General features: G+C 42.6%; 1 protein-coding gene across 1 annotated transcript; it reads left to right on the top strand.

Annotated features, from left to right (window-relative positions):
- Positions 1-6,947: 6,947 nt before the first annotated feature.
- Positions 6,948-9,573, top strand: OTUD1 (OTU deubiquitinase 1). Its single transcript, XM_076331691.1, has one exon. It carries the CDS (start codon positions 7,033-7,035, stop codon positions 8,350-8,352), a length of 1,320 nt encoding a protein of 439 aa, XP_076187806.1. The 5' UTR covers positions 6,948-7,032; the 3' UTR covers positions 8,353-9,573.
- The last annotated feature ends 6,931 nt before the right edge of the window (positions 9,574-16,504 follow it).

Raw genomic sequence — 16,504 nt, forward strand, 5'->3', positions numbered from 1 at the left:
ATTTGCAATTATGTCATATCTGAACGCCAAGGCTGTGAGTCAAGACTAAATTTATTCATTGCCAGTTTGTATCCATTTCTCTTTGGCCAACGTTGTGCTTTAACTTAACGAGCTCTTCTCACTCCCTAGTATTTCATCTGTGATGTATTTATAGAGATCCCTTCTCAACCTTCATTAGATAAAGCAAGCCAAGAACAGTTAGTCTCCTCTTGTTAGACAGTCACCAGTGCCCTGATCGTTTTAATTCCCCTTTGCTCACATTCCAGTCAAAATTCAACATCCTTAAGCAACATTGACCAGAAATGCATATGGTATTCCAGATGAAGTCTCACAAGGTCTTTCTACAGGAAATACTTATTTATTTTGGGTACATTCTCACCCTGAATTACTAATTGATTAACGTTTAATTTTCATAAAATTGTCCTTGTATATGAATCACAATTTGAAGAATGCTTACGTTTTCATGTATGGATAATCTAGCTTATAACTAGTGCTTCTTTATAAAAATTTTAATGTTTCAATTACGCTTGAACAGAAACTCTCAAATTAGAACTTTGAAAATGTCAAATCAGAAAAATAATTCCATATTGTACACTTAGGTATGGAAAAACTAGGTTAGGAAAGGTTTAATTATTTACACATATGAGTAGGACATCAGTCAGGATGAATTGATGTCATCCCTCCTTTCTAATGGCTCTACCTGCACTATTTTTTCTTGTTAGGCAGTGGAGTTAAATAGCTGTGATCTGACCTTGCTGTAACAGTTAGCTCTGTGCAACACAGATGGAAACAAAGCAGGTTTTTAATTGTGATGAGGTAAGTTCTCTCCCCACATTTCATCAGGGCTAGGACATGAGTTGCTGAGCTGGTTATGTAGCACGTAACCACAGCCCTTTCCCACAGGAAGGACTCGGCAGTGGAACAACAAAGCTGGTTAATGTAATTACGTGCTATTCCGTGACTCTCAAAACATGAATGATGAAATGTGGTTTTCTGCTACACTCACCTCTCTGTGTGAAGTGATGATTCCTCCTTTTGCTGCTTACTGATGGGAGAAAGGTGGGGAAAGGTGTGCATTGCAAAGTTGTGGAGGATAGAGGGGATGACGCTTCCCATTGAATCAGTCTCAGTTTCCAAAGCCTTTCCGTTGCGAGGCCACACATGGAAGTGCTGGCTACTTGCTACCTCACCGGGGTATTTTTTCACTTCAGGAGTAGGCAGTTTGCACCTTCTTTTCTACCATAGTTCTTACAGTTTTTATCAAGATTAATCTATTAATAATATTTCCTGTAATTGTGAGTGGCGATTTCCTGCTTCTGGTATTTCTGTACTGCCCACTTCCCCTACCTCCTTCACAGTCTGTCCTTGTCAGAACTCTGTTCTGCTCTTGGTATTTGCCAAAGTATCTGCTTTCCTCAACCCTAAATTTGCCATTAACCAACATGAAAGGGAGAGAAGGTAACTATTTCATTTTCTATAACTGATAACAAAATACAGACATTGCAAACACTTTTATATCCTGTAAGGTTTATTAAAATAGAGAAGATAACCCTTTCTAAATGTCATACACGTTATAAAGCTTGTTTACATCACGTTACTACCACTAGTTTTTCTCAGAGGAAACAGCATTGTAGATCCCTTTTTTTCTGGTAGCATCTTAAGGCTCTATGCACAATGACCACCACAAATGCCATCTACCCTTCTGAGCAGAAATGAGAGACTTGACCTGCGTCATTGCTCACATTCAGAGGCTCACTTATCAAGTGGGATACCACCCGAGACCTTGAGATATGAGCAAATGTCTATATTTATCACCAACAGCCTCTTTCCCACAAACTCTTGCCACATGGTGTCATAGCATGGGTTACATCTCTAATGACTAGTGCACCCATACAGTGAATAAGATTTTAATAAGATTTTAACATGACAGTATAGCGGAAGCTGAACAACAAATCATGAGGCAAAGCTCTCCGAGACACAGCCCTTGTTTTATGCAGCGTATTCACACCTCAGAAATAAGTGTGGATACGCTTTCTCTCCTTTTTATGTTAGTGGTACATTTAGGGTTGAACGAAGTAGGTAGTCTAGTTAATACCAACACTTAAGCCATCACAAAGCAGCTGGCATCAGAAGAAAAAAGAGACTGGGAGAGGGAAAGAGCAGAACTGGTTCTTTTGACAGTGCTGTTAGCTCGTGACATCTTTACAGGTTCATTAACTATGCCCTGAATAAGTTACCTGTAACTTGGTAATTTTATGAAAGGAATGGAATGATATGATATGATCTGATCACCTGCAAGCAACAGAGGATAAACAGATGATTCAGGAAGTTCCTTCTAGTTCCAGCTTATATGTATTTCTTCTCTGTATTGGAAGATCCTTGATAGATATTTCTATTTTCTATTAATTTTTAAATATTGTCCTTGATATACCACTTCAAATTATTAATGAAAATTAAACATTTCATTTTCCAATTATGTACAAAGAGCTATTAATTCATGAAGTACTTCAGCCAGAAATATCTTTGGCTGAAGGGCTGTTATGTTAGCATTAAAAAAAAAGGCAGTGGAAATGCTTGTTCGGTGTCATTCAATATATCATTTAAGCTAACTTCTCTTCCCTTCTTCACTAACAAATGTTCCTGGTGATGTAATTAATTTGCTCCTTCTGTGTCAATCATGTATCTACTACACATTAAAGTTAAAAGTAGCTCCACTCTCAGGCATCTAGTTTTACGTCAGTGAATACCACTGTTGTTCCACAGCTGTTTTTGTGATCGTGGTTTGCCTTCTAAACAATCTAAACAATTCCTGGAATGTGCAGCGTAACCAGTGATAACAGTCACGTCAGGAGAAACTTTAACCACAGGAGATGTTTACGCTTTATTACTCCAGAGATTGTTTCAAGATCTATTCTGTATTAGCAAAGGACTGTACATTACCCTATAATGAGTGAACCAGAAGCCCAGGATCGTTTATCTGTGGAAGATGGTGAAAGGCACCTCCATACTGTGTTCTCCTTGCCTTCCAAACCCCTCTAGTGCCTGTGAGGCCACAACAGGCAGGCAAAAGTGACAGAAGTGGCAAATGCAGGAATATTCTGGAAGCAATCAATCTGCGGGTTGTGTTTTATCCAGGCCACACTAAAGCAAAATTTAGTTTTTGCCTGGAATCAACAGCAGCTCTATATGCAGCTCAGAAAAACAGCAAAAATCCATCTTCTGGTAGCGAAAGGCACTAAAGGCACAACCACGTGCCCCTGGCTTTTATAGACACCCTTGCATTTAAGACATTCAAATTCTTCCTTGAAATTTCTTTTTCACAAGAACTATATTCACAGCACTTTGTCATTCCTCTCTGGAGCAAATCACGGTTTAGGACGTTATTGTTAAAACCAGATGTCAGGCATCTAGGAAAATGACCTTTTAGATAATGCTGACTTCTGGTAACTGCTAGTATGAAAGCTGAAAACTAGCCATGAAATGCTTGTGCTGCAGCGGTTCAATGGGATTTTTGTCATTCATCATCCAGAAAGAGTGGATTCCCCCCGGGCCAAGTACGTGTGACTAACTCTGTGTGCTTAGTTACGGAAAATGTTGGTTACATTACATTGTCAGTATTTAATAGCACCACGGGTAAAACACACCAAGGTGAGCTTCTCTTTCCATTTATTTCACATGGGAGGTAATAAATATGTTAAAAGTAGTATACTATTAACACTAAGACAGTGGTATAAATGTTTGTTGTGTCTCTCAGTTACCTAGTAACAGGTTTTGGTTGTATTTTAACCTTATTAGCAAGCTTCCTATGTGCATTTTAACTGAAAATATAGGAAAGACATTGTATCTGTTTATAAATGAAAAGAGAATAAAAGAACAATCTATCTGTTACCATTACCAAAAACTGCTGGCATATTTAGCATGTATTTCAGCATACTCCTTGGATTTTTGTTCAGAGATAAACAAGTGTTTTGTCCAGAATATGCTATGGTAGAGCATCAGAATACAGACACGATGGTAATTTGGGCATACATAATAAATCTGTTTCTTTCCTCAAATGAAGCACCACAAGCGTCGTACCTCATTGTAACTAACAATCAGAATTAAACAGCTGCCCATCTGTTAATGTACCACTGTTCCAAATAACCTATGGTTTTGGAGAGGCAGAGCAGTCATTAGCGGGAGTTTCTGTAATATCCTAGAAGAAAGAAAATGGCAGTACTGAGTATACAAAATGCAGCACTCACTTATGACAGAAGTGCTTTTATTCTGCTGGATCCATTTACTATCCTGTAACAGAAAGAGCTGCCTCTCCCTCTCTCCGTTACCAGACTATTTAAGACTTTAAATCCACCATCCTGTAGTCAGCTCTGGCATTTACTGGTGGACTGAGCAATTCACTAAGCAAAACCACAGATACCTTTTTTAAACTAAAAAAAGTAGGCAGAAGGGCTGGTGAGCATGAAGTAATGTACATCTTTATTACAATAACAATGAACAACTGGCACATTTAAAATGCCCTAGGAGGGGGCACCTTCCAGTGATTTTACATTAAATCACCTATGAATATACTAGAACACATTTTAACTTGGAAATACACCTTGTGAAGTTTTGATTAAGAAGTAAAACTAAACAGGAATCTTTCCTTTGCTCCAAGCCTTCATTTCAAGGAGGAAAGACTTCAATTTACCACCATTTGATCAATATATATTCCTCTCTAAGCAATGATTAGTTCAGAAATAAAGACCGGCTGACTGATCTCACAAGCTATATTTAAAAAAAAGTTCTGAACATTCTGAAATACAAGAGTCACTCTGTAATTTCAGAGCAGCTGTAATTACTCCCTGTAACAGGCTGCCAGAAATGCTCCTGGCTAATGCCCATCACCATTTGTTCTAAAGATACCAACTTTCTGGCTCTAGCAGGTAAGTCAGGACATTTGGGCTTCGATTCATATCTGATACACCTCTTGCATTTCAACTTTGGAGGCAATAATTTTGGAAATATAGACTCTGTAAATTTTATTAAGAGGTTCTCAATAATGCATGGAATTAGCTGCCGTATTTTATCCAAAACAAAAAAATAAGGTGGATGTGAAAACTGTTCCCTTAAATATCCACAGTTTTTAGCATCAAGGATTTCAGCATTTTTGCTTCAACATGCAAGTTAGCCAAGGAGATCAGAACACATTTTCTGTATAAAGAGAATGAAATTCCATATTGTGTTGCTGGTGGCTCTGTAATCAGCTTCAGAGATTGAAGACAGGAAGTAGCTCCCTGGACATGGATCCAAAAGACAACCAAGGCTCCAAAGAAACAATTATTTTTGATGTTGCAGTCTGTTGCACACGATCTCTTAGTTATGTGTTTTTAATTAGCGTAAATGGAACACGGAAAAGAAATTTTTCAGAATATCCAAATAGAGGGTTTTTTTGTTTGGTTGTTTTTTTAAAGTTCTGCAGTCTGCTTGGATTACTAAGACTTTTCCGAAGATATTTGAGACTATGGGATGGAATCCAGGAATTTTTTTAAAGGTAACTTTGAAATTACATATATCAGTACCTTTTTTTTCCATTTCGGTAGGAATAAATAAATGTGTTAAATTCGATCATAGTGTAAACTGGTGTTTCTTGGTCAGCATGCCTGTCAGAACATAATCAAATCCAGTGTGTACAGGTAACGTCATCGTTCATGGACAAAGGGTTAGATATGACTTTATTTATATCACAGCTAAGGCTAAAAGACATGGCTTAACTTTAAGAACTACAGGCACTAATAAACCAATCATCAATGATCTTCGAGACCTGTATTTTAAATCTGGTCTCTCCTGTTATTAAGTGATGATTTATATCACACTTTTCATGTATGCATGCACTACATTTTCCGAAGTAGGAATACAGGTGGACAAACAGCAGCTTGTGCCAGTGGCTGTCAGAAAACTAATGAATGAATATTATTCCTACCCCGGCTGCAAATTATGAATCATGACACTGATTATACGTAGGCAGAAGCATCGTTCCTTTTCAACAATAACACGGATACAACAACTGTTATCAGTCAACTGTAGGTAGAACATCTCCAATAATTTATACTTGATGATCAAGCCTAAAAATCAAGCTGCTTGGCTGACAAATTGTTTCATGAGAAATTGCTTTCGCTACCTTCTGCGGCATTTTCCAGGTCGGCCCCCGAGAACACCCAATGCAGTGTTCCCCTCGTTGAAGTTTCCTCAACGCTTCCCGTTACCGAACGATTTCACAGTTCGCACGCCGCCCGGCGTGGCAGGCGGGAGAGCAGGCGTTTCTCCCCAAACACTCCTCACACCGAGGCACCTGCTTCCATCAGCCTTCCCGCGCCTCCCTCCGGCAGCGGCCGGCGCGCACGACCCCGCCAGAGGCCGGGTTTCGGAGCGCGGCTTCCCCGGCACCGGCTCCCAGGCGGCGGGGCTGAAGCAGACCAGGGAAGCCGGCCCCACACGCGAGCGCCCAGCCCAGCCCCGGCCAGGCAGGCCAGGCCAGGCCAGGCCAGACAAGGCCAGGTCCACCACACACCGCTCGCCCCTCCCCGGCGGACAGGGGAGGGGACCTCCCCTCAGGCCCGGCGCCGCTGCGGGCGAACGGCCCTGTCCCGCCCCTGCTGCGTCCCCGCCCCGCGCCGCGTCCCCTTCCGCCAGGGGGCGGGCCGGCGCTGGGTGAGGTCACGCACCTCGGCCCCGCCCCCCCGCGCATTCCAACGTGCCTTGGCCCTGAGGTAAACACGGGCGCGGCCCCGCCCCCGGGCCCGGCCTCCAGCAGCTTCCAGAAGGGCCTGAGCGCGGGGCCGCGCGGCGCTGGTGGCGCAGTCGGGATTGCCGCCGCCGCGGGGCCCAGCCGGCAGCGGGGCGCGCAGGGGCGGGGCGGCGCGGCGCGGCGCGGCGGTGATGCCCTTGTTTATTTTTACCCGGGCGGCTCATCCTCTCCGGCAGCCCCAGCGCGGCCCCCGCCGCCGCTCCCCGCCCCGGCTCCGCCTATAAAGCGCCGCCCGCGGGGAGCCGAGGATGCAGCTCTACAGCTCCGTGATCACCCACTACCCGGCGGGCGGGACGGCCGCCGCGGCACCGCCGAGCGCCGCCGGTGTCTTCAAGGTCTCCTTGTCGCCGGGATCCCCCTCCGCGGAGGCAGCCAGCGCCGCCGACGCCGCGGGCCCGAGCCCGTCCGCCGAGAGCCCCGCCAAGGACGGCTTCGTTCCCGGGGGGGGGAGCAGCAGCAGCAGCATCGCCGCCGCCGCCATGCCCGCCTTCTCCTCCTGCCTGGAGGTGATGCCGAGCGGCCCCGCGGCGGGCCCCGGCAGCCGGCCGGCGGGCGGCCCGCCGTACAGCTCCTGCGCGCAGGTCACCGTCAGCCGCCGCAGGCCGCTGGAGCGGATCGTGCCCATCCGCATCGTGCAGCGAGCCGAGGCCCCCGGCGAGCTGGTACCGGCCTCGCCGCGCAGCCGCGCCTGGCTGGAGGGCATCCTGGAGAGCATGCGGCAGGGCGGCGGGGACGGCGAGGCCGCCGCCCTGCCGCCGCCCGCCGAGGAGCCCAGCAACCGCAGCCTGCGCCTCAGCGAGCACTGCCAGGCGCTGCAGGCGGCGGCCGCCGGCGCCCAGCCCGGGCTGGTCCCCGGCTGTCGCCCCGCGGAGCGGAGCGGCAGCCAGGCGCAGCCCGCCGCCGGCCCCTCGCTCGCAGAGGAGGAGGAGGACGGAGGGGGTCCCGATGTGCGCAGGGGGCCAGGCGGCAGGCCGGAGCGCAGCGAGAAGCTGGCGCTGTACCTGGCCGAGGTGGAGAAGCAGGACAAGTACCTGCGGCAGAAGGGCCGGTTCCGCTTCCACATCATCCCCGACGGGAACTGCCTCTACCGCGCCGTCTGCAAGGCGGTGTACGGGGACCAGCGGCTGCACAGCGAGCTGCGCGAGCAGACCGTGCACTACATCGCCGACCACCTGGACCACTTCAACCCTATCATCGAGGGCGACGTGGGAGAGTTCCTCATCGGCGCCGCCCAGGACGGGGCCTGGGCCGGCTACCCGGAGCTGCTGGCCATGGGGCAGATGCTGAACGTGAACATCCACCTCACCACGGGCGGCCGGCCCGAGAGCCCCACCGTTTCCACCATGGTTCACTACCTGGGGCCCGAGGACCCGACACGGCCCAGTATCTGGCTGAGCTGGCTTAGCAATGGGCACTACGATGCTGTGCTGGACCGCGTGTGCCCCAACCCAGAGTACGAGGCGTGGTGCAGACAGACTCAGGTACAGCGCAGACGGGATGAGGAGCTGGCCAAGTCCATGGCAGTGTCCTTGTCCAAGATGTACATTGAGCAGAATGCCTGCTCTTGAGACCACCTGGGCCCCAGGCTGGGAGCTTTGCTGCAGGGACTGAGACAGACAGAAGGTGTGCTGGCTGTGATGGTGATGCCTTAATCCTTAATGAAGCAGCAGCACCCCAGACTGAGAAGGACTGTAGATTGTGGGGGATAAATACAAACGTGTTTGTAATATTCTGTTGTAAAAACTTAGCCTCGGATTATTTGCAAGCAGATTCTCCGTGTATGTTTGTGTCTCCCCTCCCCACTGTCTGTCTATTTTCTATAAGAATGTATTTTTTGCACAATATTTTTAAACTGTTACCTCCATCTTCTACATCTTACATTAGTATCTGGCTTTCAGCTGTACAGCCAAAAATGTTTGTAAACAGTTTTTGTAAATAAGGCTTATGATGTAACAGCTATTTTTTTGCTGTGTTTTTTACCCATAAACCTTATATTTTTACCAAATGAAGTTGATGTCAAACTGACCCCCCGTAATTGATGAAAGCATTGTGGGTATTTTCTTGCAAAACTAAAACAATGTTTTTTGTAAAAGTGCAGCAAAGTATGAACAGACTGCTTTTCGGAACAGTTGCTTTCTCTGCCTGGAGCACGGAACAGGTCCTTTGAGCCAGTTGGAATGCAGCTACACGTGAACAGTACAGGGAGCAATTGACTCTTCTGTATTTAATTACTGTTTTGAGTGAACTGGCCTCTTGTTGCCTGGTTGGCTTGCCCTCTGCTCCATTTATATTATTTATCTGTAATAACAGAACATTAACTTGCAATAGAATGTTGTGACTAGGTAATAGTCTCCTGCTTTGGCAATAATTGCCTTGGCTGCACCTCGGTGTTTGTGTTCTTGTTTCTGGGGTTATGGTGTCTTTTGTATAAGCCTTGCTTCTTTTTTGGCACTGGTGTTGCACCAACAAATCATTATCTGATCACAACATTTTATTCACTGGATGTTACTTTCTAATCAAGAAATCAGGAATGGTATTCTACTTTATGGTTTAAAAGAAAAAAAGTATTTAAATTTGAGGTTTGTATGGTTTGCTGGGTCAAACATTTAAGTGTTTCCAATTTGAATTCTGTCTCTTCTACTTTCTGATTAACTTGTTAGATATATTTATTAAGTAATGCAGTTTGTACTTTTTTATTTTGTAATATATTGTGATTTTGGAATTTATACTGTATTTGTATAATAGGAATATTCACAGCTAAAATGGAATGAATAAAGAATATAATTTTACTTGTGCTCTTTTTTTTCCACCCTTTGCATTCCTGGTGTGGTGAAGAACTGCAAGTGGGGGGTTCCCAAGACACTTTATTTAGCATCTCTGCCTTAGTTTCCCCAATTAAGAGGTGGGAAGAAGGGGCATGGTACTTTATAAATGTGAACCACTGATAATTCTGGTGTCTGTGAATATGTGAAAGAAATGCAAGCATTTAAAGATGATTCGATATCTATAATTCTTTTGTAACTGTAAGAGATCTTAGCATATATCTTTGCCAATGAGAAACATTTTTGTATATAAATACGCCTTAGAAGAGGGGTTCCCAAGCATAGTACCTGGGCTAGTAGTACCAGCAGTTGTGATGAACCAGCTCCCTGCTGGGCCGTGCACACTTGGGCTTGGACTTCAGTGATTGGGAATATCCAGTCTGCAGCCAGTCCCGAAGTTGTTTCAGATTTGCCCTGTCACCAGTGATACCTCGGCAACCTTCTTGTTACTTGAATAGAGATAATGTCATAAGGAAATACAGCATTTTGCTCCCCTTACAAGATGGAAATGCCTTGCAAGTTGTTAAATAGTACTCTCTGTGTGTGTGCATGCATTTACAAATCTACCCCCGATCTCTAAAAATACTAGAAGGCCATTCTTAAATGACAGAAGGGTACTGGGTTAAAATTAGGATTAAGAATGAACTAAATAGCTGAAATGCAGAAGTCTTAATTGAGCACACTTGTGTTAAAGAGCTGCAGGATTGACTGTATATTTGGTACTGTTTTATGTCACTCAAAGAGTAGATTTAAATAAATTATTAAGTTATTTCCAAAATACTGGTAAATGCAGACTATATTTTTCCCCATTTTCTTCACATACAATCATGCTTTTTCTTTAAAGGTCAAATAATGGTGGAAAAAACCAGTCTTGCTAGTCCACTATTGCTTAACTTCACTGAATCTCTGGAAAGCTGAGTTCTGAGGTGGGAGCAAGGCAAAGATGCAGCCATGGATGTGTTCATGAGGAGCAGAGATAGTTAATGAGGAAAATGGCTACTCAGGTGGCTGTAAGCACAAAAATACTAATACAGCATCACTAAGTATCAGTGATGTGCTTGACTGATTAAAAACTTTGTATCGAGACTGCTTAGGTTTTGGGTTGGATATAATAAATTCATTCAAAGTTGTCAATATCTCAAACTTTTTTAAAAAACATTTCTTTTAGGTCTTTTACCATTTTCAGCTATCTCATGAATTGTGATTACAAATTCTGTGTTTGTGGCACAAACCTTAGAAACACTCAGAGTAAGCTAAGCAAAGAAGGATCGATATTGCATAGTGTTCACTCTGTGTTCACTATTTAATTTATATCAAAATATCAACAAAAAAGTAGTGTTAAAAATGAAGAGCGCAGAACCCTGGGATAAGTTCCCACAGGGTTCCTTGGCAATTTTGATGCTACTGCATGAGTCACAGGGGCATGCAGATAACTTTAAGGGATTTGAAAAAACTAGGTTACTTGTTGAACTAGTTTGCAAAGACATTGAGGCTGTATTGCTGAAGCATGTAACAAGGCACTTTTTGCAGCTTGCATTACATACTGTGTCTGTTCTAAAAGGAAATTACAAAAATGGCATGTCAGACATTTCAGGCACATGGAAAGTGAAAACTTTTTTTTTATAGCTCTGGTGTTTAAAGTTCAGCTGAGACACTGAGTTTAGATGCAAACTAGTGGTGCCTTGCCTGGGTAGTAGTAGAGGCAGTTTTATGGAGTAGTTTTATTGAGGCAGTGATCCTAATAAGGACAAAGCTTTACAAAAGTGCTTGTAACATTGTCGCTTGCCCCCAGCAAAAGCACAAGTAGATGCAAGTTTTCCCTTACTGTCCCCTGTTCAACAATTCCAGTGACGAGGGAAGGACAAATGTTGTCCTTGCTCATAATTTCAGTACCTGATTATTTTAACCTTGGCTAATCACTTGCATAACCCAGCTAATCCTTAGACCTGTCTGGGGACGTTGGACAACAGCTCTTTATTATTGACAACAAGAGAAGGAGAGCTTGATTTTCAGTATTCGGTTTTGTGGTCCTTTAAGTCAGGTAGAAAATGTTTTAATTCTAAACTGAGCAAATGGGAACTAGAGTCTGCTCCTGCAGACTCCTCATTGACATAAAACTTTGCGATGCCATCTTCGCTTGTATTTTATGATAGAATTGTGAATTAGCTGATGTGTCAGATACTTCATTTCAGGAGTTTCTTAGGTTGCCAAGACTATGTCATTCTGTCACTAAACGTGCAATGGATATGTTAGAATTTTCATGTGTATTGAACAGCCTCTTACATAAAGCAAGGTTTGCAAGAGCTGTGTTGTGGTTTAACCCCAGCTGACAACTAAGCACCACCCAGCCGCTCGCTCACTCCCCCCTGGTGGGATGGGGAGAGAATCAGAAGAGTAAAAGTGAGAAAACTCGTGGGTTGAGATGAAGACAGTTTAATAAGTAAAGCAAAAGCCACACACGCAAGCAAAGCAAAACAAGAAATTCATTCACTGCTTCCCATGGGCAGGCAGGTGTTCAGCCATCTCCAGGAAAGCAGGGCTCCATCACGCGTAACAGTTACTTGGGAAATCAAACGCCATCACTCCAAACGTCCCCCCCTTCCTTCTTCTTCCCCCAGCTTTATATGCTGAGCATGACGTCATATGGTGTGGAATATCCCTTTGGCCAGTTGGGGTCAGCTGTCCCAGCTGTGTCCCCTCCCAACTTCTTGTGCACCCCCAGCCTACTCACTGGTGGGGTGGGGTGAGAAGCAGGAAAGGCCTTGACTCTGTGCAAGCACTGCTCAGCAGTAACGAAAACATCCCTGTGTTATCAACCCTGTTTCCAGCACAAATCCAAAACACAGCCCCATACGAGCTACTGTGAAGAAAATTAACTCTATCACAGCCAAAACTAGCACAAACTGAATTGGTTTGTATGTACAATGGATGCATCCCAAAATAAGGGTGGTGGGCAAGTGGGAAAGGGAATATTTGTGTAAGTGGTGGTATCCTTCATCTCAGTCAATGGTTTTCTTTTCAGAAAGTTCAGTGGATGATTCTTTGTGCTTAGTAACTTACATAGGATGCATAAAACTTGCCTAATGTCAGCTATCTGTCCTGTTGTACTTGGCTGGTACTTTACATGTGTGCAAGATAAATCTGTTACATTAATGTCACTTGTAGATAAAAGTGTATTTCAGTACTCCTTGTACATGTACAAAACCACGTGCATCCAAATGTTTCTTTTGTCTGCTTTTGCTTTTATTATGTCGGAATTAGTTGACAAGATTTTTGAGGCTAAAATTCTAATTTTGGTTTCGTGGTGTGTAAGTGTGCACATACAAGGCTTCTGAATCCAAGCAGAAAATGACAAGTGTCTCACAACAGGGACAAGTACCTGGCATTAACTGTTTTTTGCTTATTTTTTGCTTATACTCTTTCAAACATATTTAACAGTTTATTGATATGCATTGATAAGTGCTCCTAGGATGTTGGTGCAAAATGGTGCAAAATGAAAAAAACCTCAGTTTTGGTGTTGGAAAGATTGTCCCATTTCAGAATGGCATGGTTATATGAAAGTATGCAGCACGCAGAAAGGTTGTGAGTAGCCATTTGAAAGAACATCAGTTCTGCCAAATGCAATTCTGTAGCCATCAGGACTTTATTTTAAAGAAACAGATGAATTTAAACTTTGAAATTTTTAGTAATATACAGGCTGATTTATAACACGTACACGTGCATTTTAATTGGAAAAAAGTGGCTTTCATATTTCTTGTTCAGTTTTAATTTATAATCTGTCTTTTTTAAAAGCAAGTTTATAGTATTAATGAGTAGAAAGCCATAGCAATGCAGTAATATATTGGACATCAGTCATTTTTTTCTGGACTTAGTATTTAAAATTGTTTTTATACAAGGAAACCCATTTATGGTATTCAGACTGCAAATTTATAGAATTAAAACCCTGACAAGTTCCAGGTTTCTGTTGCACGAGTGGTTATTATTCTGTCTCTTCATACATTTGTCCTAATTACTGAATAAGATCAGGCTTCTCTGGAGAAAATGGGAGTGTGCAATTGTAGTAGATAGAACAAATCTTTCCTGCGTGATCTTAGCATTTTTAGTGTGTATTTTTAAACCATTATGCTTTTAATGCTTATTTTATTTCCTACAGTTTTTAATGGAAGTTGTAGAAAATAAACTGGTGTGTCATTCTTATAAGGCATGGTTACTAGTGTTTGAACCTTCAGCACCGTAGCACAGTTAAGCTGTGTAAAGAGTGGCGTCTGCAGCGAAGAAGACTACTGTAGGAGGGGAGGGTAGCTGGGGGGAAAGCTGGAGCCCGGAGGTGGTTGTGAAGGAGCCCAGGTTGTCTTCCATCCTATCGTCTCCCATGTTCACCCACATCCCAAGCACAGGGAGATCCCGGCTCACTGTGATGGGCAGTGGGCCTGTGCTGCTGGTCTAGTAACAGTGTGCATCAGGCTCACTGTTGCTGCTCATTGGTGTTTAGCTACAAAGTTCTTATCCTGCCAAGCTTCTGAGGGGCTGCAAATGAAAGAAGGGATGCAACACTCTATCTCAGAAAAAACCAAACAGAATTTCACAGGCAAAGATGTGGCATTTTTCTTGCCTGTGAACTTTTGTTGCTAAATATCAATGAATTAAAGTGTGGTTGAATACCAAAATGGTTTGCAAGGACCAACATAATTTTAAAAATCACATAAAGCACGTTAGCAGCTTTTTGAGACTCCAATAACGCTTGAAATACCTTTTTTTTTTAATTAATCCATAATTCCATTATCCAGACCATATTATTTTCACAGGTACAAGGATCCAGTGTTTTTCCTGCATATAACTTCTATTTTTTGCTGAGCGTAAAACTTCATTTTTCAGCTATTCAACTAATCAACATTTCTGGCAAAAAACCCCCATGGTTTCAGATCTCTGGGTGGGATTTGGAACTTAGTAAGCTCTGTCCATTTAACCTAATATGGCTAAGAGCAATACTTCTTCCCATCGCTGATGCTGTACTCAAGTTTAGATGGCTGCTTTTAGAAATAACATGATCTTTGGAACTCCAACTGAGCTTCTTTTGATATTTTTTTAGAGAGAGCTTGTGGTCAAAATGTACTCCTTTTGTAAATAAATAATACAGTACATTTTATATCTAAATTGCCTGTCTTCCATATGACTTAAAGATCAAGCTTTGACTAAGCAATTAAGCAATTAACTAATGTGTTTATATGACTTGTTTGATTTCCTACCAAACTTTAGGTCCACTGGATTAGGTTACTCACAGGGCCTGACCTTGCGTTTTGTGGCTTAAGGTAGGAGCGATGACAAAATTATTGTCTCGTTAATTACTGACACAATTCCTATTACTCCTGCAAACCCTACCTGCAATCTTTAAATTCCTTTTCATTTTAGTTTTTGTTGATTGTCAATTATTTGCTCGTTCAAGTTTAACCTTGGAAACTGATTATGCTGTAAACCAAAATGTAATTAAATAAGACATTTGCATGAGTTCAGGAGTTGACAGCTGTTTTGCTGCTTATGTATAATTGTAGGGAAGGGTGGTGCCCAAAATGAAGCAGTTGTGAAAGGACTTGTTCTGCTCTGAAAGATGGTTATGTCAGCTTATAGATCAGCATTGTGACTGCTGATTCTAGAAACTTTAGTGCCCTTGTGTTTATTATTTCTTAATAATAAATAAATAATCAGTGTTATCTCACAACATGTTACGTTTTTGCTAATCTGAGAATGGAGACACAAGAGACTAATACTGGTAGATTAAAAAAGAAAATAACTGTCTGCTATTAGGAGCTAGGAAGTAATTGCCTTTTTCATTTATTTCCCACCATGTCTAGTATCTGGTGAAAAAAAATCTTTAGCTTTAGGTAAGGAATGTTTGTGCATGTGGCCTGCATCCTTCTTGAACTGGTAAGTTGAATACATGTAGAATAAGATCTTTTACTTTAGATTTATACCCATAAAAGTGGTGATTAAGAAGTTTCCTTGGCTAAATGACTATCTTTTATACTGTAGAGCATTTAGCACAGCAAAGCTGTAATCCCACTGGGACTTAGATGAGAAGCAGTGTTACTAACAGCACGTGCTTTGCTGATATCTGAAAACTTCATGTCCATTTCATTTTTTTTTGGCATGCAGCTTATCTGACTTATCAGAAAGTAAATATTTATGGATGTTTTCTCAGTTAGGTAGCTGTCCTTTTGTATATACTCACAATAATTCATGTAAAACATTTGTGTGAATGTGATTCCTAGTAGATTTCCATTTTTCAGCTAGTATTTTACAGCAGTTGCCCTGAAGATGCCCTGTAACATCTGAAATTGTTGGAAATGATAGCAAACAGTAAAAAATTCAGTTATTTGATTATAAATTTGATAGCATTTGTGTGGTCAGTTTCCTCTCCTTGTAGAAGAGTTTTATATAGCTCTGGCCAGAGACAAACATGTTGCAAAATGGACAAATAGGACAAATCTGGGCTCTGTTAGGTAAATTAAAGAATCTTTTAATCAGAAATAGTTATCGTGGAAAGCTTCACCAAATATGTTATTGCAAAGGGGTACCCTAGTACATATGTTCTTCAAAACACTTTATTGTCACACTGAAATTGTTTCAACAAAACCCCAAAAGAACGTCATCTTTTACAACAAAATGTTGCTTAAAATGACTGGATAGGACTGCAATAATTCTCTAACCATTCTATCCTGTATGGCATTGTCACAACAAATTTCCTGCTGTATTTGCTTCCAGGAGTCCTTCAAATTATCAGTTAAGTGATAATTAACACACAGGATAACATTTTTCTTTAACCTTGGTGGGCTTGGTGTGTGGAAGTGAGGGGGCAATATGATTCCTGAACTGACTAGCGCTTGTTTGCCCATACATCAGC

This window comes from Aptenodytes patagonicus, chromosome 2 (genome assembly GCF_965638725.1).
Source record: "Aptenodytes patagonicus chromosome 2, bAptPat1.pri.cur, whole genome shotgun sequence".
Classification (NCBI taxonomy): domain Eukaryota; kingdom Metazoa; phylum Chordata; class Aves; order Sphenisciformes; family Spheniscidae; genus Aptenodytes; species Aptenodytes patagonicus.